The sequence below is a fragment of the Oncorhynchus nerka genome, linkage group LG7 (genome assembly GCF_034236695.1).
Source record: "Oncorhynchus nerka isolate Pitt River linkage group LG7, Oner_Uvic_2.0, whole genome shotgun sequence".
Lineage (NCBI taxonomy): Eukaryota > Metazoa > Chordata > Actinopteri > Salmoniformes > Salmonidae > Oncorhynchus > Oncorhynchus nerka.
The window spans coordinates 33637301-33663310 of NC_088402.1; the positions used below are offsets into that span (position 1 = coordinate 33637301).

The window sequence follows — 26010 nt, forward strand, 5'->3', positions numbered from 1 at the left end:
AGGTATATGAAATACAAATCGTATTTCATACATTGCATCTTAGCCTATACCGCTCTGAAATTGCTCATCCATATATTTTTATATTCTTATTCAATTCCTTTACTTAGATGTGTGTGTATTAGGTGTGAAATTGTTAGATATTACTTGTTAGATATTGCTGCACGGTCGGAACTAGAAGCACAAGCATTTCGCTACACTCTCAATAATATTTGCTAAACATATGTACACTCCCGGGTCAAAAGTTTTAGAGCACCTACTCATTCAAGGGTTTTTCTTTATTTTTGCCAAGATTGTGCAAAGTTGTCATAAAGACAAATTGTGGGTATTTGAAGAATCTCAAGTATATGTTGTTTTGTTTAACACTTTTTGGTTACTCCATAATTCCATGTGTGCTATTTCATAGTTTAGATGTCTTAACTATTATTCTACAATGTAGAAAATAGTCAAAATCCTTGAATGAGTAGGTGTTCTAAAACTTTTGACCGGTAGTGTGTGTGAGACCAATCAAATTTGATTCGATTTAGATATGACAAAATGTGTAGAATTGCAGGAAATATGCTTTAAACCTGAAATTCTCTCCACCACCAAGAGGGGTGTGAACAGTTTGTCTCATGAGCAGTTCTTGTGCACATAGAAATAGACATGACGTGCGCTGGACAGGGGGTCCCTGAGTGAAAATGTTTGGGAACCCCTGGCCTAATACATTACACTCACAAAGCCTGGAGGAGTCAGAGCTATAGGAGTCAGACAGTCTCAGGCTGTAAACCAAGTGCATCATTGGATGTTCCAGTAATGGTGAAATATCAGAAGGCTTTATTAGTGCTGGGGGGTGGTGGTGGTGAGGGTGACATTTGATTAAAGCCCAAGAGTTTCTGAACTCTAGAGAGAAGACTATCCACCACTGTCCCAGTGAGACCAATATAGACAAGACATCTACATTGGCAGCAGAGGGGGGGTTTGCTGATAAACTGTGTCGTGGTGAATGAGGGTGTACCCATCCCTGCCTGGACACTAGATACAGCCTCTCCCTGGCCTGGTCTAGCCGGGTATCTCTCCACCCCCTCACCAGCCTGCCTGTCAGTGAGCAGAGCCAGACCTCCTAAACATAACCTCCTCCTCCTAACCCTCGCTCTAATCTCCCCAGGTTCTGGGTGACAACGAACAGGCCCTGAGAGAAGGATAAAGGACTGTACCTTCACCGACAGACACTCCATATCTCTTTATCCCCATCCCACATCTCCTGACCTCACTTCTCCTCATTAGAGAGGATCCGGGGAGTCTGACTACCAGATCACATGGCGCTCTATACCGCGAATAATTCATATTTATCCCGAGAGTCCCAGGAAATACCACAAAAATCAGAAGTGCTCATTTAAAGCATTTAAAAACCAAGATATGGTCACTATGCCAGAGTTCTCCACAATTCTTTATTTGTATTTATTTTTAAAATCACACACTTTGTAATAGCAGCCAAACAAAATTCAAGTGACCAAAGTTGTTAAAGCTTGCTAGATAACCTCCGTTAATGAATGACAGAATATCTCCTATAAGTTGATGATTATACAGATAGCAGATCAGCTCATGAATAACGGGGAGATGAGTGGAATTAGTACAAATCTCAAGGCGTCTTAACGGTGACAAGATGTATATCCATATCGGGCGCGTGGCGCGTCGTCCCGTGGTGTTTATACTTGCGTACTATTGTTTGTACAAATGAATGTGGTACCTTCAGACATTTGGAAATTGCTCCCAATGATGAACCAGACTTGTGGAGGTCTACCATTTTTTTTCCTGAGGTCTTGGCTGATTTCATGACGTCAAGCAAAGAGGCACTGAGTTTGAATGTAATCCTTGGAATACATCCACAGGTACACCTCCAATTGACTTAAATGATGTCAATTAGCCTATCAGAAGCTTCTAAAGCCATGACATCATTTTCGGGAATTTTCCAAGCTGTTTGAAGGCACAAGTCAACTTAGTGTATGTAAACTTCTGACCCACTGGAATTGTGATACAGTGAATTATAAGTGAAATAATCTGTCTGTAAACAATTATTGGAAAAATTACTTATGTCATGCACAAAGTAGATGTCCTAACCGACTTGCCAAAACTCTAGTTTGTTAACAAGAAATGTGTGGAGTGGTTGAAAAACAAGTTTTAATGACTCCAACCTAAGTGTATGTAAACTTCCATACATACTGTATGTATGTATGCATGAATAATATATACACACACAAAGTTTGTTGATCACACATTCTCTACTGAAATGCCCATATGGGCAGCAAATACGAGACAGTGCAGAGAAGCAGGGGAAATGTTTGTAGTGGTATTTTGACCAGCATAAACGAGAGACGTGCTTTGATAATGCTACCTATGGAGTACAGAATAAAAGGTAGGAACTTTCATGCGAGACAGGAGTCAGGATTTTGGGTGTCAGTGGGATTGGGACTGGATATGAAAATAGCCTAGGCTCTAAGATAGGAGAAGATGGACAATTCTATCATGCCTCTGAATTGTTAACAGACTTCATGGTCTAACAGATGCCCATGTAGTGAATTGTGCATATGGCTATCAAATTTGTGAGCGTTTGAAGAGTCACGTGTTATTTTATAGGCTATACTGTAGGGGTTTCCTGTAGGGTTTATTAACTGCATACGTGTGCCCTACGGCAGTGTCCATTGTGCTTTGAATTTATGGCAAATATGCTACGTTGTGGCTTCTATGCTACAACCTGTTTGGATAAATGTGCCATTTTATTTTTTGCAAGTCTGCTGCTACACATGTTTATTTGTGTGGAATTTCATTAGTGCGACATTGGGGAAAATGTTTCTAATTTCTCAGGTCTTGTCCCAGGAGCCCAGTTACCCCTAATACCCAGCCTGTCCAATCACAACAGTCCAGGTTGACATTCACACACCAGCCCTCACAACTTACACACACACACATTTAACATTACATTTAAGTCATTTAGCAGACGCTCTTATCCAGAGCGACTTACAAATTGGTGCTTTCACCTTATGACATCCAGTGGAACAGCCACTTTACAATAGTGCATCTAGGTCTTTTAAGGGGGGGTGAGAAGGATTACTTTATCCTATCCTAGGTATTCCTTAAAGAGGTGGGGTTTCAGGTGTCTCCGGAAGGTGGTGATTGACTCCGCTGTCCTGGCGTCGTGAGGGAGTTTGTTCCACCATTGGGGGGGCCAGAGCAGCGAACAGTTTTGACTGGGCTGAGCGGGAACTGTACTTCCTCAGTGGTAGGGAGGCGAGCAGGCCAGAGGTGGATGAACGCAGTGCCCTTGTTTGGGTGTAGGGCCTGATCAGAGCCTGGAGGTACTGAGGTGCCGTTCCCCTCACAGCTCCGTAGGCAAGCACCATGGTCTTGTAGCGGATGCGAGCTTCAACTGGAAGCCAGTGGAGAGAGCGGAGGAGCGGGGTGACGTGAGAGAACTTGGGAAGGTTGAACACCAGACGGGCTGCGGCGTTCTGGATGAGTTGTAGGGGTTCTACTTGGGGGTTCTACACACGACTCACACCGGCAAACAAACTCCCGTACTAGTGAGAATTACACCAGTGGCCAAGTGGAGTTGGGATTGCAGCCTTGAGGTTTTCCTGTCAGGCACAGGGAGAAGTGAGCAAGCTACACATCATTAAATGATGGTTGGGGAGGTGGAATGGGAAAGAAGGGATTAGGACAGGTAGCTGCAGACTAATGGGGACAAAGCGTCATGGTTTCATCCACCATTAGAGAAAGACAAAACAGAGAGAGAGGCCGAGAGAGTCTCACAGTAAGCTAATGTTTTGGAGGGTTTCACTCAACCACAGTAAAAACTGTCTTCACTGTGGTTCCCTCTCAGAGAGAGACATATCTTATTTTGTGGTTGGCAAGAATAATGTGAATTTTTGCTTACTGTACATAAATCAGATCTACATAACAATGTGAGATAATTTGATAATATCCTGCACATGTTACATCAATGTGCAGGGCACATGTTACATCAATGTGCAGGGCACATATTTTATAATGTGCCTTAGCCATAATATTATTTCACATTGTGAAATTCCGTTTTCACATTGTGTAAGAGCCAGCGAGAGGCTGGTTCTGTCCACACGGGGCAGTGTCAGCCCCTCTCCTCCCCAAGTAGAACCTCTGTCCTTGGGTGTTGTTGGGTAACTGTTAGGCAGGCTGGGACAGGCCCGGGCTGGAACTACACCTGAAACAATAAAAGGCCTGGTCTGAAGCTCTGCTGCTACACCTGAACCATCCACACAAACAAACTGCTTCCTGTGTGTTGCTGACATGCGTGTCAGGTTCTCCACGGACTCCGTTTTCAGACGGTGACACATAACGAGTAGCTCATACCCTGCCCACAACTCAATTTCTCAAACAAAGCAAAAAATCAAAGTGAAATAAAACTATTTCATTACAATGGGCCCCCTGAGATAAATGCACAAATACTTTAAAGTCAGGACTGCTTACAACAGTGATAAGGTAGGAACACAAACCGTTTTCAATAAATTGCAGTATTATACTATAGATTGACCGCTGAGCCAAACTTGTGTCTGGTGAACTGAAGTGCTTCCACTCTAGCTGTCAGTATCTATAGTCTACAAAACTAAACTATTTATAGTCTAGTCTCCACTAGTCATCTGAGAAGAGTTGGAACTCCTTTGCTCCTCCTCCCATCCCACCGCCCTGAACTGTTGAACTGCTGAGCTGGCCTGATTGGCCGACAGCCCACATGTTTGTTGAGGGGCCTGTCTCCTCCATCATCTCTTTCTCCCTCCCTGTGTCTGTCTGCTGTCAGTTATTGCACTGCAGTTACAAAGCCAATAAGAGAGAACTACAATCAGACCACATACCCTCTATGAGCAAAGGACCACAGAGAGGCATGGGGGATGCTTATATTAGGTAAACAAGAAACGGGATTAGGCTTAACCTATTGAAATTGCTTTCCTCAAAAAAAAACATTTCTGCAATGAGGTGGGGCATCATAGTTTAAAAAAAATATATAATAATAAGTTCATGCTCAGGTCTGTAGCCTGCCTGCATATCCCAGCTCAGCCAATATAATTTTGTGATTGACAGCTCTCCTGATCCTCTGCAGCCAATCAAACACTCAACTGTCAGTTAACATTGACCAAGCGCTTCCCTGGTCCTAGTGGGGTAGTGGATGTTAGATTTAAGAGGTGGGGCACGGCAGGCGGTCTCACTGTTTTACATGATGACCTATATCTGCCTCTTCTCTGAACACATTCTCAACTCAGATGAATTGTTCCTCTAATCCCCTTCAGCAGATTCAGCACACCCCAACCACCACCCCCAAACACCAACTGTGGACTGGAAGTCCTACTAGTCACAAGAGTGTTGCGTTTTAGCCTGTTCATATTTTATCCACACAAAGCACCATTTGGAGATCAGAGAATCAGAATTTAACATGCTGTCGCCATGGTGATGTGAATAAAGCAGATGAACATTCCCACCCTAAACATAAAAGCCACAAAATAATGTCATATTCAGTGCTGTTCTTTCACAGGGGGATTGACAGAGTACTTAAACAATAGTGAAACACCCTGCAGAACACGAGTCACAACTGAGCCTTTCTAGGAAAAACATGTCAACGTTGTGCAAGTATAAAAACACAGACATTGAGTGATGCCCTTGTGTGCCCACCGAACCGCTGCATCGGGGCTAATTGTGTTAGTTCACTGAGAGGGGGAGGAGTAGCGAGAGTTTGGCCAGAGCAGAGAGCCTGTCTCTTGGTTGGCTTCCACAAGACCGACAGACAGAGACAGACACACACACACACACACACCAGCTGGCAGGGCTTTATCAGGCAAAGTGAATTTGGGACCATGCAGAGAGAGTTTTTTTGCTTCAATGATGATGAACTTATGACAGAGGTCAAAAGGTCATGGACTAGATAATGACTGCCGCCAACATTTCTGCAGGGTGGCTGATCTCGTGGATTAAGATCCGATGGCCTTCAGGCGACAGGATTTGTGGATCCCTACATGCTAGGTAGTGGGCAATACTGCAACCAATACATGTGGATATCCCGAAATAGGAGAGAACCAAGTACAAAAAACAAAACAAAAACGTTCCTAGAGCAATTACGGTTCTTCTAAATACTTGCGTCACGGTCCGTACTTCATCGGGGGTGTTTACAGTTAGGACTACGTGGACAAAGACATTTCTGCTTTGGACCTGTTTGTAACATGGCTTCCCAGATAGACCAGTGTGTAAAGGTGGTGAGTAGCTGAGGATGAGAGGCCCTCCTCAGTAATTATGGAGTCCAGAAATAAAAGTCTGGCAGAGGCGGCAGTGGAGATGTTCAGAACACATCGTTCCCTGCACCGCTCCATTCACTCTCTCACTGCTCTTTCCTCGCGGCTCAACCCCTTGTGCTCACAAGCGGCCGGGACTATTAAAAGGGCCCAGATAGGCAACGCGGCAACATGTGCCACACTGAGAGGGAGAGATGGGGCTGATTAGGACTGCTACAGAAACTATATTCTCTGATCATCAATCACCACAACGCTACAGGATTCTACAGGGCGCAGAGTTTTGAATGTTTATGGTATTCCAGAATTGTTTAGAGATACAAACAATTGTATTATGTGAAAGACAAGAAACTGCTAAAAGTTAACCTTACCACAATGTATGAGAGTAAAACTCTCAAATAAATAAACAATTATTTTTATGTGAGTGAACTACACGGAGCAAAAATAGACCAAAAAATATAAACACAACATGTGTTGGTTGATCCCATGTTTCATGAGCTGAAATAAGACTCTAGAAAATGTTCCATACACACAAAGCTTATTTCTCTCAAATGTTGTGCACAAATTTGTTTACGTCCCTGTTAGTGAGCAATTCTCCTTTGCCAAGACAATCCATATACCTGGCAGATGTGACATATCAAGAAGCTGATTAAAGAGCATGCTCATTACACAGGTGCACACACTTCATGCTGGGGACAATAAAAAGGCCACTAAAATGTGCAGTTGTCCCACAACACAATGCCACATGTCTCAAGTTGAGGGCTCATGCAATTGGCATTCTGACTGCAGGAATGTCCACCAGAGCTGTTACCTGAGAATTGACTGTTCATTTCTCTACCATAAGCTGCCGCCATCTTTTTAGAGAATTTGTCAGTACGTCCCACCGGCCTAACAACTGCAGACTAAATATATGCCCTAATGTGGGCGAGCATTTTGCTGATGTCAACCTTGTGAACAGAGTGCCCCATGGTGGCAGTGGGGTTATGGTATGGGTAGACATAGGCTACAGACAACGAACACACCTGCATTTTATCGATGGCAATTTGAATGCACAGATACTGTGACAAGATCCTGAGGTCCATTGTTGTGCCATATACCCGCAGCCATCACCTCATGTTTCAGCATGATAATGCACGGCCCCATGTAGCAAGGATCTGTACACAATTCCTGGAAGCTGAAAATGTTCTTCTACGACCTACATACTCACCCTTTGAGCATGTTTGGGATGCTCTGGATTGGAGGTCGAGCGGTTATAATTTTTCAACGCCGATACCGATTATTGGAGGACCAAAAAAAGCCGATACCAATTAAATCGGACAATTTTTTAAATTTATTTGTAATAATGACAATTACAACAATAGTGAATGAACACTTATTTTCACTTAATACATCAATAAAATCTATTTAGCCCCAAATAGATAATGAAACATGTTCAATTTGGTTTAAATAATGCAAAAACAAAGTGTTGGAGAAGAAAGTAAAAGTGCAATATGTGCCATGTAAAAAAGCTAACGTTTAAGTTCCTTGCTCAGAACATGAGAAAGCTGGTGGTTCCTTTTAACATGAGTCTTCAATATTCCCAGGTAAGAAGTTTTAGGTTGTAAATATTATAGGACTTATAGGACTATTTCTCTCTATATGATTTGTATTTCATATACCTTTGACTATTGGATGTTCTTATAGGCACTTTAGTATTGCCAGTGTAACAGTATAGCTTCCGTCCCTCTCCTTGCTCCTACCTGGGCTCGAACCAGGAACACATCAACAACAGCCACCCTCGAAGCATCGTTTACCCATCGCTCCACAAAAGCCACAGGGAACAACTACTCCAAGTCTCAGAGCGCACCCCGCTAACTAGCTAGCCATTTCACATAGGTTACACCAACTTAATCTCGGGAGTTGATAGGCTTGAAGTTATAAACAGCGAAGAGTTGCTGGCAAAACGCACAAAAGTGCTGTTTGAATGAATGCTTACGAGCCTGCTGGTGCCTATCATCACTCAGTCAGACTGCTCTATCAAATCATAGACTTAATTATAACATAATAATACACAGAAATACGAGCCTTAGGTCATTAATATGGTCGGATCCGGAAACTATCATCTCAAAAACAAAAAGTTTATTCTTTCAGTGAAATACAGAACTGTTCCGTATTTTATCTAACGGGTGGCATCCATAAGTCTAAATATTCCTGTTACATTGCACAACCTTCAATGTTATGTCATAATTACATATGTCTGGCAAATTAGTTCGCAACGAGCCAGGCGGCCCAAACTGCTGCATATATCCTGACTCTGCGTGCAATGAACGCAAGTGACACAATTTCACTTGGTTAATATTGCCTGCTAACCTGGATTTCTTTTAGCTAAATATGCAGGTTTAAAAATATATACTTCTGTGTACTGATTTTAAGAAAGGCATTGATGTTTATGGTTAGGTACATGTTGGAGCAACAACAGTCCTTTTTCACGAATCCACAACGCAGGACACGCTAGATAAACTAGTAATATCATCAACCATGTGTAGTTAACTAGTGATTATGATTGATTGTTTTTTATAAGATAAGTTTAATGCTAGCTAGCAACTTACCCTGGCTTCTTACTGCATTTACGTAACAGGCAGTCTCCTTGTGGAGTGCAATGTAATCAGGTGGTTAGAGCGTTGAACTAGTTAACCGTAAGGTTGCAAGATTGAATCCCCGAGCTGACAAGGTAAAGATCTGTCGTTCTGCCCCTGAACAAGGCAGTTAACCCACCGTTCCTAGGCCGTCATTGGAAATAAGAATGTGTTCTTAACTGACTTGCCTAGTTAAATAAAAGGTGTAAAAAAAAAAAAATACAAAATCGGCCAAATCGGTGTCCAAAAATACCGATTTCCGATTGTTATGAAAATAAATAAAAATCGTCCCTAATTAATCGGCCATTCCGATTAATCGGTCGACCTCTACTCTGGATGGATGTGTACGACAACATGTTCCAGTTCACGCCAATATCCAGCAACTTCACACAGCCATTGAAGAGGAGTGGGACAACATTCCACAGGCCACAAGCAACAGCCTGATCAACTCTAAAGGAGATGTCTTGCGCTGCGCATGAGGCAAATGGGGATCACACCAGATACTGACTGGTTTTCTGATCCACACCAATTTTTTTTTTTTTAAAGGTCTCTGACTGCATATCTGTAGTCCCAGTCATGTGAAATCCAGATTAGGGCCTAATTTATTTATTTCAATTGACTGATTTCCTTATATGAACTGTAACTCAGTAAAATGTTGCATTTATATTTTTGTTCAGTGTAGAATAAAGGATGCCGTTTCAGCACTCGACAGGAGACGAGGCATGTCCCGCCCAATTTACAGTGAATGCAGCAAGCAGCGAGGCTTTAAAACAAGGTCACCTATTTCCTTCTCAAAGGGCATCATAATTCCCAACACAAACATGCACTGGTGTTCACCGCTGTGACACACACACACCCCACATGTCTGGCCTTGTCCTACATTAGATCAGTATTTAGAGGAACTGGAGAGAGATGGTTTCTGGTTTGCATTGCCTGCTCCCAACCCTAACCTCTCCTCAAACAGCCTGCGGACATAAAGTAGGCTAAATGCTTCCCTCCCCGACCAGCACCCACAATTAACCTCTTCCAGGGTCCCGCCCAGCACAGGGATAGTTCTCTCCAAAACCATGTGACTGGGTTGGGTCCAAAATTCACTAAAACACAGCCTGGCTGGGACTATAAATAACGATAGCCTTGCACTAGGCTAAACCTCTCCTCCTTTACCTGGTCTAAAAACACACTGAAGGTTCAGGCTGCTGCAGGAATGGGCTGGGCAAACAGATGTACTTGCAAGTTGTTTTTGTGAGGAGCTGGTTGTTAAGTCTCTGGAGAACTACAGCTATCAGAATCACAACAGGTCATGTAAGCTAACATGCAGTGGTACAGACACAGCCTCAGATCATGTCGGAGAGAAACTCACACAGGAATCATGGCAGTGTGTCTGGAAACTTAGGTTGTGGGGGCCGACTCAGCCCAGGCCTTTTCAAAGCAGGTCGTAAAGCAAAATGAAGCAAGGCGAGGGAGGAAAAAAAACTGACGTTTAGAGTTTAATTAAAGGGAACAGACGACTCCTCCACTAGTTTAGAGAGAGGATGGAAAGAGGTGTGTGTGATCTCTAGAGCAGACAGAGGAGACCAGGAAGGAGGGATCCAAGGAGGGGGAGATTAATAAAAGGAAAGAGTGCAGATTACTCTCCTCCTCCCAACCATCCTCTGCTCTCCTCCCAACCATCCTCTGCTCCTGTGAAGCACCTAAAACCACAAGCTGCTGTGTTATTGCCATGACCGTATACTGACTCCACAAACAACCACGAAATTAAAAGCACCAAACACCAAGACACAAACAGGGGAAGTCATGGGAAAAGCTTGCTTGGGTAAACTAAACTACTGTATCTGGCCCTGTTAATGGGAAGAGCGTGGGTGGAGGAGGGGGTGGTGTGGCATTACTGACACCCAAACAAGTGGCTTCATTTAGGGCCCATCTAAAAACTGTTCATAATAGTCCTGCTTCAAGAGAACAGGCAGCCTGAGGCAGACAGAGGGCCAGCCCCAATCAGGCATGGTGCTAACCTTTCATGCTGCTCCTAGCAGGCAGCCACAGCTCCATCACACTCCAACTACTGCACTCTCTGAGGACCAAGGGAGGAAACGACCACACACACACACCACTTTTAACTGCTCTGGTCAGGCCAGCATACCACCGTAGTGTAGATACACTTCGCATGGTCCAGGAACACACACAGGACAGCCTACTACGGGAAGCAGGCAGGATAACCAAATAAACTGCAGAGGGAAGCCAAACACAGACCAGCCAGCCAGCCAGGCCCTTCAAAACAACTGCTATAACAACCTACAGGAAGGCAGAAGCTATTTCTATGAACAGCCCGCCAGTGTCCCCCCTCTCTGGGAGGTAATGGTCCAGCATCGCCTGAGCAGCACAGCACTGTCTCCCCACTTGATATGACTGGGATTACCAATGACCCAGACAGGGCTGTCTGATGTCTGAATAACAGAACCACAGCAGACTGGACTAGCCTAAACCTGCAGACGCCTTTCTCTCCCTTTCGGTTCTCCCTCTTTCAGATGTTATATATATTTTTATTTTACCTTTAACTAGGCAAGTCAGTTAATAACAAATTCCTATTTTCAATGACGGCCTAGGAACAGTGGGTTAACTGCCTGTTCAGGGGAAGAACGATAAATTTGTACCTTGTCAGCTCGGGGGTTTGAACTTGCAACCTTCCGTTGGACTGGGTGGAAGTAGAGGGGCAGAGGGGTTACTGACAGCTGGTTCTCTTCCTCCCATTTCAAGAGCCTGTCTGTTTGTCCAGAGCAACATGTGGACCAGCAAATACATGTCCCGTTTCATAACCACTATCCCAAACAGAACCAGGCATTTATCCCTGAAATCTGAGCAAGAGATGGACAATAAGACAAGTCAACTGCACAGTTAATGCATTCCCATGGCCGATAATACAAGGGATGCTGCAGTCCTCTCCTCTGACCAAGCAAGGTTGTATACTTACATAAGGCCAGGAGGAGAAAGGCCAAATTCTCACATGAATAAATATTACATTAAACTAAAATCAGACATCTAATCCGATCGCAGCACGAGAGTGACATCCCTAAGCCTGCTCTGCTGTCACTGTTCTGACTGGAGGGGATAAAGGGATAAAATGACTCTACACCCCGGTTTAAAATGCTCAGGGGACACAGCTTTTTACACAACACTGGTGGAGATGTGAAACATCTGTCATGTGGGCCTCTCTTCAGGAAGAGTCTGCAGTGCAATGAGTGGTAACACAACGTGTTCCTGTTCCAGGGGGGAGTTCTCAGAAGCCCTGTGGTAATGAGGGGTCTGGGTGGACCAGAGGTTTAGACAGTACCCCGTGGCTCAGTACCTCATGCTGCTGTGGTAGACAAACAAACACCCAGTATACACAGGAGGGATGCAATGACCGACTAATAGTGCAGAGAAGCTACAGGCAAGTCTTAAGGAGTTGGTTGGGATGTTTTGTAAGTTGCAGCCAATGACCATTAGTCACATACCTGGAGGGGGGGGGGGGCTACACCTGGGGGAAAGGAGGTGCATGTTGCCAAAAGAGACACTTGTTAACAGACATGCTAAATGGTCTCTCCTCCAACAACCCATCAGCATGATGAGAGGGCAAACGTTATGGATCTAAAAACATTTCACAGAAGATTAACTTTGGATACAACTCCAATCTAAAAATGGCAATACTGATGAAAGTTCTAGCTCGTTATGACTTCGACTCAGTCTTTCAGATGAGATCTAATCGAGTCAGCCTGGGCCTTCTCTACGTCTCTATACAGTCCGCAGTCTGGGCTCAGCTTTCTGTAGGGACTTCAGAATTGACTGACTGGCTCTCTTCAATACTCTGGTCTGGAGTCACATCCTCTCTGGGGAATTAACTTCTACTTACTGGAGAGGGTTGTTTGTTTCAATGCTTAGTAAAAGCACCACCCCACTTTGTTTAGTAACGACAGAAATATAACAAAGCAGCCGGTTTACTATATAATCAGTCCAGTCCAGACAGTGCCCCACGGCAGGGTTCTGTTAGTGTGAATGACATCCCTCTATTCAAACCATGCCAAGTTTTATTCCTCAACAGATGTATACTTCAAATAGAGTCTACAATTACAATTACACTTCCCCTGAACGTCTGTTGTGAAAACTCGATTCCAAGTCAAAGGAGTAAAAACAATAATACCAATTTGTTCACTATGGTCCTTGCCAAATTAAGTGATAAACTAAGAGACAAACTTGGACAAAGCTGTTTCCTTCCGACAGCCAGTCCTGTGGGTTTGTACGAAGTAACAGAGCCACTGTTTTGGCTAACGCCGTTACCTGTCTCTAGTGGTCACAGGTGAGTGTACAGAAGGTTATGTACACAACACCATGTTAAAAACGGGCCACACTGCGACGACCTTGGCCTAAATCACCCACCTCCTCGTTCCCAACTTCCCAGTATTTATTTCAACTGGGGGTTTTGCGAAAGAGGGGCTGTCGTCGTCTGTTTAAAGATTAGTCGGTGTTCGGCGCTGGCATTGTCTTCAAAAACAAAATTTCCTCCCAATACGTGAAAAAATAATAAGTAATGTATTTTGCTTGGTTAAAGGCAGGAAGTCTGCTACATTAGTGTAGTTGAAGGAAGGATTCTGATGGAGCACATTCAACATGACATTTTTTAACTCTATATGACTGTTTTAATTAAGTATGTGCACTGGGGGGGTGGGGGGGGTTCAGGTAAAACAAACAAGCAGTGCTTTCAACCAGAAAATTTGGCTGTACCTGAAAATTGAGGTTAACGAGACCCCTAAGGTAAACTTATGTTGACTGTGTGGCACCCCAGTAACATCTTAAGTGAAATACGTTCCTAATTTCTGCCTATGGGCATTTCCATCTGAAAGGACCAACATGAGAAGTTCATAGGAGCAAAGTCTATCGTTTGGGGAAATTAAGGCACAAATACATTTTTCAAGCATTTTCCATCTTTAAAAAATGTTGCATTAGTAAAGGCTTTGATTCCTGGATCAGATGCATAAGGGCTCTTAGAAAACATCTACCAGAAAAAAATAGTCTTAAAAAAAGGTATGGGACTTGGGCCGAGACTATGCCAAACAAAAACCTGAGGGAGACTTTACCGTAATTCTGTGACCAAAGTTATCTGCACAGTTCTTCCATTAAAATGTGTTTTTAGAAATGTTTGTGGAAATTGTAACAAGTAGTCCTTGTGCATAGAGTTGTATGGTTTGTTAAACCTTGAAATCAAGGGTTTTTGTTTGGCATACATTTAAGTGAAAGAACTGAGTCCATGCGTAATTCCGTCACCGTGGAATTGTCCCAACACAAAACAATAAAAACCCATCTATGCTTTGCATGTATACCAGTGGTTGGCAACAGGTGGGCCATGTGCCAAAAACGGCCCACAGGTGATCTTTATTTTGATCCCCCAAAAATATCAACAGTTTAAATTCAGGAGATCTGTTCAAGTATTCACATAAATTAAAAAAACTAGACGTGATCGTGTCTATATGTAATCAAGGTAAAGTGCCTTCAGAAAGTATTCATATCCCTGGTCTTTTTCATCATTTTGTTTGAATATAAAAATGGATTGAGGTTGCGTCACTGGCCTACACACACACACACAAAATAACCCATAATGTCAAAGAGGAATATGTTTATCCAAAATTTTACAAATGAATAGAACATGAAAATCTGAAATATCTTTGAATATAACTGTACTAAACCCTTTGTTATGGCAAGCTGAAATAAACATTGCCATAACAAGCCACATTAGTTGCATGGACAGTGTGTGCAACAATAGTGATTTAACATGAATTTTGTACTTCACAGATAAGTGTAAGGTCCTTCAGTTGAGTAGTGAACTTCAAACAGAGATTCAACCACTAAGACTAGGGAGCTTTTCCAATGGCTCGCAAAGAAAGAAGGGCATCTATTGGTAGATGGGTAAAAACAGACATTGAATATCCCTTTGAGGAAGGTGAAGTTATTAATTACACATTGGATGGTGTATCAATACACCCAGTCACTACAAAGATACAGGCGTCCTTCCTGACTTTAAAACAGTTACATAGTTTAATGGCTGTGATAAGAGGATGGATCAACAACATTGTAGTTACTTCACAATACTAAATGACATTGAAAAGGAAGCCTGTACTGAATATAAATACTACAAAACATGCATTCTGTTTGCAACAAGGCATCAAAAGTAATGCTGCAAAAAAATATGGCAAAGCAATTAAGGTTTTGTTCTGCATACATCATGTTATGTTTGGGTCAAATTCAATACAACACATTACTGAGTACCACTCTCCATATTTTCATCAACTGTGGTGACTGCATCATGTTATGGGTATGCTTGTAATCGTTAATGACTGGGGAGTTTTTCCAGGATAAAACAGAATGGAGCTAAGCACAGGCAAAATCCTAGAGGAAAACCTGGTTCAGTCTGCTTTCCACCAGACACCGGGAGATTAATTCAATTTTCAGCAGGACAACAACCTAAAACACAAGGCTAAATCTACACTGGAGCTTACCAAGAAGACAGTGAATATTTGAGTGGCCGAGTTACAAATCCGTTTGAGAATCTGCTTGAAAATCTATGGCAAAACCTGAAAATGGTTATCTAGCAACGATCAACCAAATTGACAACACTTGACGAATTTTGAAAATAATAAAATGGGCAAATGTTGCACAATGCAGGTGTGAAACGTTCTTAGATTTACCCAGAAAGACTCACAGCTGTAATCACTGTCAAAAAATAATCTAACATGTATTGACTGAGGAGGTTGAATACTTATCTAATGAAGATAGTGTTCTGTTTTAATGTCTCTTCCACTTGGACATTAAGAGTATTTTGTGTAGATCATTGACAAAAAGTGACAATTAAATCCATTTTAATCCCACTTTCCAACAACAAAATGTGGAAAAGGTCAAGGAGTGTGAATATTTTCTGAAGAAACTGTATGAAATTGTTATTTTCAAGTAACATTTGATTTTGGCCTTAGATCTGGTCAATTCGCAGTGTACAAATTATTCTAATTATGTTCTGGCCCCCAGACAACTCCCTCTGAAAAAATATATATATATATATATATATATATATATATATATATATATATATATTTTTTTTTAAATAAAATAAAATAAATTTTAAAAAATAAAATAAAATCGGCCTGCGGCTGATTCTATTGCCTACCCCTGACAAAAACCATGTGTGCCAGCTATTTCATTCTGTATTTATAATGCAATTAGAATCAATTTCAATGAAAAGTTACAATTCACAAGTTGAACCTTAACCCTATGCAGCCATTACCATCAGCTTGGTTTACATTAGAAGTTGTCAGGCCAGAGCTGGTCCAAAGACTAAAGCCTGTGACTATATGACCCTCTTCAAAAGCAGTGCACTATATAGTGAAAAGGGTGACATTTCAGACCCAAACTAAAGCTCCACCACTGCAGTGCCATGGAGGCCACACAAAGCTCGCCCACTACAGCTCTTTGACCCACAGCTAATGTGAGTGACCAGCAGGGCCCCATGACTGGACAGCTACACATTGTCTCAGGCAGGGAGCCTGAATACAGGCCTGCTTTCCACTACTCCTTTGCACAAACTCTTTTTTCCTCTGTCCCTATACTCCGCTTGTATCTTTCCCAGCTCCCGAACTGTAACAGTCATACACTAGAATAGACTGTTCCAGAGTTCCCCACGGTCTCTGCTCTATACGTCTACAGGACAGTCCTAATACTGTTGTTCTTCCGTGACCAGTCGAGGCCACAGCTTCAGCATCTCGGCAGTTTATTGATCATTAGTTTGCAAAACAGACGTGGCTCCAGTAACAACATGAGCTAGGAAATGACATTAGGGAATTATTCCAACTTCCTGGATCTCCCCATTTTACAGGAAAATATTGTATAACAGCAGGTGCAGAAAGATCCTGAAACCTCTCCCCCTCAGTCTGAGTTGATCATCCTACAGCCTCATAACTCACTGAACAATAGACAGCACAGGCAGGACGGGTGAAAGCCAGCTGCACCGACTGATCCCTCTACACCAACAACAGGCCTTGTTACCGGTCAGAGAGAGAGACACCCTTGTAAAAGCAGCAAGGTCCCCACACTCACACAGGGGGGGTCGGGAAAGGTAGTTGGGGGAGAGTTTGAATTAAACCAGGAGGGGCCTCCCGAGTGGTGCAGCGGTCTAAGGCTCTGCATCGCAGTGCTGGAGGCATCACTACAGACCCGTGTTTGATCCCAGGCTGTCTCACAGCTGGCTGGGACTGAAAAACCCATGAGGTGGCGCACAATTGGTCCAGCGTCGTCCGGGTAAGGTGAGGGTTTTGCCGACCGGGATGTCCTTGTCCCATCGCACTCTAGCGGCGGGCCGGTCGCAAGTTGCACCGTTTCATCCGACACATTGGTTTCCGGGTTAAGCGAGCAGTGTGTCAAGAAGCAGTGCGGCTTGTGTTTCGGAGGACGCATTGCTCTCGACCTTCGCCTCTTCCGAGTCCGCACGGGAGTTTCAGCGATAGGACAAGACTAACTACCAATTAAATACCACGAAATTGGGGAGAAAAAGGGGTAAAAGTTAATCTAATGTAAACCAAGAGGAAGTGGAACCTCTGCGGGGCTCTTCCAGGTTCAGTTCCCCCCTGGACTAGTCACTACCCAGAGATCTGAGGGTCTTCGGGGATCCCAGGAGGGGTGATGTGCACCTGTAGCACATCAATGGGTCCTTCTCATGGCAGTGGACCATGGAGGCGATCTAGTTATCCCCCCCTAACCTGGCCCTTGGGGCCTTGTCTAACTTTGTCTACTCTGATTGGCTGGGTCAGATTTCATGTGGTGAGAGAGAAGTCTCTATAAACTGACAGGCAGTGAAGGGTTCTGGGCTGTGGAACTCCATTGTCAGGGACATTAACCTGCTCTGTTCAGTCTTATAAACCGATTCCAGAGTTTCACTCAGGAGGGGTGTTTTGCATAAATCATTTCCTTCCCAGCTTTCTCCAAGTGTGAGGTCACGCAAAACCGAGTGAAGAAGAATGTTTAAGACTGTTGCTGTTGTGAGCAGCATCGTCGTCTCAGAGGTTACGGTCAAGTTAAATGTTTGTTCAGTCAGTGTGCGGGTCCAGATGACCCATACTGCATTAGAATAGGATCAGAGTGACGGAGTCATGTCTCGGTGAGAGGCCTGTTCCAACTACTGACCGTCTCTGACAAAGGCCTGGATTGTTCTCCGGGTGGTCCGGAGACGCTTGGACAGCGTGACTGACGGGAAACCTGTGGTGCTGGTTAACACGGTGCCCCTGTTGCACTGCTGGTACGACCCAGGGACCATTTACTCACAGATACACAGGCAGGAATACACCTCAGTATGACTAGAAGTTAGTAGAACAATGGCCTCAATACATAGCTCCTGAATGTGAACTCATCCCCGAAGAAACTACAGAGCAAAAATCCCCTAAATAGTACTCATGCTTACACCATGAGTTCTAATGCAATAAGTTCACCTTTCCCTGCCGCACATAAATACTTTACCATCTTTTCTTAACTCTTCAAACCACCTGATTAGACCTTCATTCTTTATTAGGAGAGGCTGGGTATAACCTTCCTGTGGTTTCTTCATTCTGTATAAAATGATAGACTACTGGAGAGGCATCATTTCAACAGACAAATCCTTTGTGTCGGCAATGTGCTATGATAACACCCCGCTTTGTTCAGCCTCTTGTATTACAATCAGTGGGAGTATTGTCATAACACGGACCGTAGCAGTATGTCGTGAGACAGCACACCAGGAAACACGACACAGCCAATGACGTGAACATTCCACTGAGGATTTCACATGAAACATGAATGATGGAGTCACTTGTATGCTGGGGCCCGCTGCAGTGGGCTCCCCATGCCTGGTATACAGGGGGAAGCGGCCTCCACATGCCTTGTGTATATGGGGGGGGGTGGGCTCCCATTCAGTGTTTAGGAGTGTTGCATTTGGCTCCGCTCAGCCCTACACAGTGAGAAACCTCTCATTCAAGCGGGGCTTTTGTTCTCAGTAATGTCTGGTATGTCAGCACACTGGCTCCCATCGACTTCTTTCTATTGGCTGCATTCGCCTGCAAGAATTTCCCTTTACAATAACACACAGGACTGAACCACCCCACACACACACACACACAGGACTGAACCCCCCCCACACACACAGGACTGAACCCCCCACACACACAGGACTGAACCCCCCCCAACGCACACAGGACTGAACCCCCTCCTCCCCCAACGCACACAGGACTGAACCACCCCACACACACAGGACTGAACCACCCCTCCCCACGCACAGGACTGAACCCCCCACACACACAAACAGGACTAAACCACCCCACACACACACACAGAGGGCCAGCAGTACAGGACAGCCACCCCTCCAGTGTGAGGCAAACAAAAGGATTCCGAAAGCTGGTGGTGAGAAAACAGACCCAATTCATTACATAACCACTGACGACGTAAAAGAAAAAGGATTGTTGCTGATCGAGAAAAGTGCAACACCATACAGGTCTAGTGGAGCTGCTCCTCACCTTGTCTCTGTATGAAGACCCGGAGCAGTGGGTGGGCCGTAGACACCGCCTTGCAGAAGTTGTCGTCGTTGTTGATTGGCAGCAGGTCTCCGTGGATGTCAGCGTAGCCAATCATGACCTCCATGTTGGAGATGCGGTGAACGTGCATGACGAGCTTATAGAAGTCCTCGAACTTCCCCGGTTTGAAACGGTCCACGGAGAACCGCCGGAACTCTGCTCCATACTGCAGGGACAACACACAGGGACAACACACAGGGATGACTTAGCAAGAGTTGCTATGGGTGACAGAGCACAGCACTGAACCCCGTTTGAGACTCAAATATAAGGTGGGCTCAATCGCATCGATCTGGCCTATAAACTTACAGTAAGACAGAAATAAACCTGGGTGGAATAGACTTCCGGGGGCACACTTAACATACTGCGGGTATGAAGAGGAGTGATTTACAACGTTGGAGAACAATCTACTACCACCAAGGTTATGACGTTCAGAATTGAACTGGCAGACTGCCAATTCTGTTTTGTCAGACAGACACAATATTCATTCAGGACGTCTAAACAACATGATGATTCTGACCTTCACAGACAGTCTAACCAATATCAAACTGTCTACACATTGTAACACAAGTGATGACACGGGGAAAAACCAGAGCCAGATTGTTACAATGTGACTGTGAGGTCTTTGATTTATCCCACTGAAGCAACAGAGGGAAGTGGAGGTTTAGGCTTGTCCCAAATGCACCCTTTCCCCTATATAGTCCACTACTGTTGACCAAGGTCCCAGGTCAAATGTAGTGCACTTGCACTATATAGGGGAGCAGGGAACAGACTTCGACAAAGGAACAATGCAGGTGAATGAGTCAGAAGTAAACCGGCCTATCTGGATGAGAAGACGCAAACACAGTTCAATTTTGTTCTGACGTTTACACCGTCTTCTGTCTGGGCAATATTATATGGACAAACTGACTGCACACACACACACACACAATATTTGCTCAGACAGGATGCCTAGAGGCATGATTGTCTACACTGGCCTGTCATTGTGTGTGTGTGACTGGACCACCACGAAGAGCAGCTGGGTTGACCTAGGGGTCACAGCTGTGGTCATGTGACTGACACGGCCAGTAGAAACTCTAGCACTGTATGCGTGGGCACTGGGCCTGTATAACACAAGCTAGGCTTTGTCTCTGACAATAGCACTGTCACGTTACAACATAGCACTGTCCCATTACAACCTCAGTCATTTGTGAACGGTGGCGCGATGTGCTGCACTCTGCTGTGGCCCGGCAATTATTTGCTCAGAGACGAAGGTCTGAATGGCAGTTTGTCCTAGAGAGAGGCCTGGGTTAGACTGCTGGGAGACCTTTGTTAGACTGGGCCTGTCATGAAGGCTGCCATTACTATGTGAAACATCATCGGAGCATGTTGGTGAGGCAGTGCAATGCCAGGTGTGCCATCCAACTCATACCGAGGCCAAACACAGATAAACACACACACACAGGCAAAGTTGCATATGAGCAAACACACTACAATAAATCAGAAATGGATCCTTCCATTAAGCAATAAGTGATGAGTTTGTGACTGTTCTCTCTCAGCTTCTGGGCTAATGAGGTCTTGTGGGGAACAAAAACCTCACATGACTCCACGGTTATGAAAAATGTCAATCAGAAATCTAGAAGTGTTAGAATGTGTTAGTCGTTGAAAAGTAGGTGGTCAATGCTCTTTTTGTAGGTTACTGTGTCATCCAGGTGACTGAGCTGTTGGAACAGCCTGTGTATTAAAGCAGAACAGGCCCTAAAGGGTATCAGCCTAGACAAGTCTAGACAAGGCCATGAGCTAAATTTGAATCAAAACCTGAAAGTAATACAACACACTGACAAAGAACCCCCCCCCCCCACCACCACACACACACACACACACACACACACACACAGGAGAATGTCAACGGGTCCAGACAGGTACAGACTGCACTGCTCAGCCCAACACACTGACTGGCATGGAGGCTAGACTAAGCTCGCCAACGGCTTCGGTCTTATCACGTTTCTCCCCTGTGACAGTCAGTCTAAACTGCTCGGCTGACCTATGGACAGTTTTGCATGGAGATGAAAACACCAGTGGTTGAGAGATGAACCATGATGGGTGAGGGAGGGAGGGAGGGAAGAGGGTGAGGTAGATACTGTCGGTTGAGAAAAGACATGCTAACAGTATCATCTCACACCTCGGCAGATAACACCTGCTGCAGAGACAAACCAGCCCGCCTTTGAGAAGCCCTGTTGTTCTAGTCTGTTCTAGTCCGGGTTTATCAGAAACAGAACAATTCCCCTGAGAACAGGTTCTCATCCTGGGTCAGTGAGAAGCAGGAAGTAAAACCTTTTGTGACATCACCAGGAGACTGATACCGACTCACTCCATCAGATAGCGATAGTGGTGAGAGATGGTGCCTGGCTGATGTAACACTCCAACAGGCCTGAATAGAGTGGTGACGGTGAGTATGGATGTTGCGTCACTAGAGGACACTGGTTGACTCACTATCACTACGACAGACAGTTCTGTGATGACACGTTTAGTCCTGCCCAACCTAGCCCATCCCACTATGGCTCTCGGTGACACATTTCTCCTAAAGTTTCCCCCTCAACCTGTCCGAGGTTGTGTTTTAAACACACAACACTCAAAAACAAAACTTTAAACTGCTTGATCCTGAAGGGGTTCCCAGGAGAGAGAGCCCAGAAGGGGGGGGGGGGCTAACTCTCTCCCAGGGCTCCTGAAACAGGGCCTCCTTTCACCACAGACAGAGAGACAGTGGGTCAGCAGCATTCCAGCCCTGGTATGAATTAGAGTGAGGCTGAATACGAACTCTGAATTAGGCTGAATACTCACTCAGCCCTCTGAGACAATGGAGGGGCTTGGCTCTGCAGTGGGCATGGTGCCATGATGCACTTCACCAACGAGAGCCTTGAGCCTTCATCAAAACACAGCCAGCCACACATTCCAATACCACACAACAAAAATTAGACAACCTGCCTAAGTGGACAGGCTGTGAAAGACACCTGCAAATGCACTAGACTCCAGTTCCATCTTAAACCTTGCTTTCTACGAGAGGAGGACAGAGAGGAATGATGGAGGAACCGGAGCAACATACCATAGCAGTAAAAGAACACACTATCAGTAGAATATCTTGACATGTCAGGATGGAGGAAAGGCAAGACATGGGCCAGTAGTTTAGAGATCAGGTATCTGAACTTATCTATTATACTTTCAACAGCACCTTTTCATCTTATCACCAGTCTGTCTGTTGGTTGGTTGGTAGGCAGGTAGGTAGGCAGGCAGCTGGCACAGACTCTAGACTTAGAGTGATGTTTACAGTGTGAGGGGAAGAGGTAGCTTCACACAGAGTCAGATCCCCAGCAGGTCAAGAGATGCTTGTCCTAATAACTAAAACACTCAATGTCTGGGATTTCTGACATTGCTGCAGGAAGTAGTATGGGGCTGGAGCTGCAGATGGCTATAGTCGGTCCACTAATACAAGACTATTAAAGCCCATTACACTACCTTTGTGTATTCTTCACATACACTTGTTTCTGGCCCAAATCAACTAGATTGTTGTTTTGCAACAATGAGAACAGATTTGTTAAAATAACTGAATTAATTGATGTTAGGACTTGTATTGGAATGTTATTTGTTTGAGAAAGCACAGCTATGATATATATTGGAAGGTCGGTCTGTGTATTGCCGTGGTGCTATTGAAATCCACACGCTGTCAGTGTCAACTAGGTTACTTAGTAGCAGCAACAACAACAAAAAAGTGTCGTTTCAGAAAGTATCCATGTCTTGACTCTACTTACTGTCTTGCAAATTAACAGGAGTCTTTCGTTCTAATAATTAACACGTTTAAAAATGACTTTCCTCATTGCAAAACCAGTTTTTCTAGAAAATCGTGACAGTAGTGAAAAAACATGCTGCCATGGCATAAGGATTGACATGATTAGTCTTCAGCGGGTTTTCCCTAGAAGTTGCCTTGTGAAAACAGTTTACAACCAATACTTCATTTAGACAACTGGCTTAATTGTTGAGAGTGCAAGTTTTCCCATAGCATGTTCCAGGTCAAATCTAGACCAGTAGTTGTATGGTCTGCAGTCTCCACCACCCCCGAGTCCCGTTTGCCACAAACCCCATTCCAGAGTATGTGAAGTAGTTTAGGCTGATTTAGCCAAAAAAAAAAAAAATGTAATGCCTAAATGGGTGCCATCGATAGGGTAGTCTGCTTACCTTGCTTTTCACTTCAACCGCGATGCAGTCCAAGTATTGCAGGGAAGCTTGGGATTTAATGAAACTCCGATTCATTTTTGGGGTTCGAATACAAGTTGACCCGCTCGCCCACAGAAAAGGGGCTGTTTGGTTCTATGTCCAGTCGCCAAACCCCCTTAGTCCCGCGTCGTTTAGACAGCAAAGCTTATCTACAGTTTACTTGAGTTACTTGACTACCTCGTTATTTGACTACCTTTTGTGCTGTGGTCCGCGACGCATTGGAGAAACTCTAGGGTGAAAATAAGAAAGAAGAGAACAAATCGGCGCCTTTGACTTGGGGGAGTGAGTTTCAGATGACATCATCGAGCTCCTCCGTGAATGTTTTCAGCGTTCAACCCTCCCAAAACACCAACCCTCCGAGACGCCAGGGACGCGAGGCCATCACAGTGTATAGAAATCCATAAAAATACTGTCAATGAGGGAAAAAAAAACATCTCATTATTATTATGCAATAATGCCTGAGGAGGTGTGGCAAACGTTAGAAACCACTTTATAATAGCAATAAGGCACCTCAGGTGTTTGTGGTAAATGGCCAATATGTTCTTAGCAGGATGCAATGTGGAGTGCGCCATTAGCAGTGGAATATTGGCCATATACCGCAAACCCTTGAGGTACCATATTGCTAATATAAACTGGTTACCAACGTAATTAGAACAGTAAGAACAGTAAAAAGTAATGGTTTGTCATACCCATGGTACATGGACTGATATTCCATGGCTTTCAGCCAATCAGCATTCAGGGACGAGTTGCATCATCCCTAAGAACACCTCTCAGCCTTCATACAATGGCCATATACCCCCCAGGCCTTATAGCTTAAATATACCAGGGCTATGATGTAAAAATGCTAGTTTTACTGTTCCATTTATGTTGGTAATCAGTTTATAATAGCAATAAGGCGCATTGTGGGTTTGTGGTATATGGACAATATACCATGACTAAGGGCTGTGTACAGGCACTTTTGCGTCAGGCCTAGTATTTTGTAACGAGTCAATCTGACTGAGAGAAATCTCTGACAATAACCTAGTTTATAAATCATGCAGCATTCACTCACTGAATAATACAAGCTGGTTTACATCCCTTTGTTCTGTTTCCTCGCTAGAAATTATTTATAGATGTAAAGTTAGTAGAGATCCATACAATAAGCCAAGAAAGACACCAAGTTGTTCAGGGCCATGAGGATTGAGAAGCAATATGGTCATGGGGTTTGTGGGTTCATTTTATTTTATTTATTTAACTAGGCAAGTCCGTTAAAAACGAATTCTTATTTCAAATGATGGCCTACCCCGGTCAAACCCTAACGACACTGGGACAATTGTGCGCCACCCTATGGGACTCCCAAACACAGGCGGTTGTGATACAGCCTGGAATCGAATCAGGGTCTGTAGTGACATCTCTAGCACTGAGATGCTGTGCCCTAGACCACTGCGCCACACTGGTGTGTGTGTGTGTGTGTGTGTGTATGTGTGTGTGTGGCTGTGTGTGTGTGTGTGTAGCTGTGTGTATGTGTGTGTGTGTGTGTGTGCGTGTGTGTGTAGCTGTGTCTGCAGGTTTACTGTCTGCATTCTAGCGGCATGGAGACGCCTGCAGAACAAAACAGCTGCAGCCCAGCCCTCTGGTCCAAGCTGCGAGGCAACGGGAGCATCTTTTGACCTGCTGGGTGTCTGTTGACTCTCTGCGTATGACACTACCTCCTACCCTCACACTGTTAACATTACTCTAAACACAATATTTGTCTACTCTAGGCCTACTATAGACCTACTCTAGGCCTACTCTAGACCTACTCTAGGCCTACTCTAGACCAAAAGTGAATATCACTTATTTGATTGAGGCCTCAACAGAATGTGAAAGTTAGGCCTGAAGTTACATCTGAAAAATATCCATAACTTTTATATTGCTATGTTATGTAGAATCTATACTATTTTATTATTTGAGATCATAACAGTTTTTTAAAAATAAATGCAGTGTTATGGACTGATCAGAAATAAATAAATCAGATATTATGTAATGTAGTTCATATCTGTCTCGTATTGAACCAATTTACATTACTACTCGACGATGTAATCAAGAACTACGTGTACCCAGCTTAGACTGCCCTCCAGTGGCCTGTGGATGTCATTGCACATGTGCCCATAGAGTTTTTTTTAACGTTGGCACTGTTGGCATGAGGACGCACATAGACATTGATCAAATAACCTATACACTACAGACGGTATCAGTATGATATTCTATATAAACTCAGCAAAAAAAGAAACGTCCTCT

At 44.1% G+C, this 26010-nt stretch overlaps 1 protein-coding gene across 1 annotated transcript in view; it reads right to left on the bottom strand.

The window, feature by feature from the left end:
- LOC115131495 (partitioning defective 6 homolog gamma-like) overlaps positions 1 to 24123 on the bottom strand; it is a 37709-nt gene extending 13586 nt beyond the window's left edge. The window contains 2 exon segments of the mRNA XM_029663259.2: positions 19450 to 19672; positions 23713 to 24123. Of these exon segments, the coding sequence (XP_029519119.2) occupies positions 19450 to 19672; positions 23713 to 23787 (298 nt within the window). The 5' untranslated portion in view covers positions 23788 to 24123.
- Positions 24124 to 26010: the final 1887 nt, after the last annotated feature.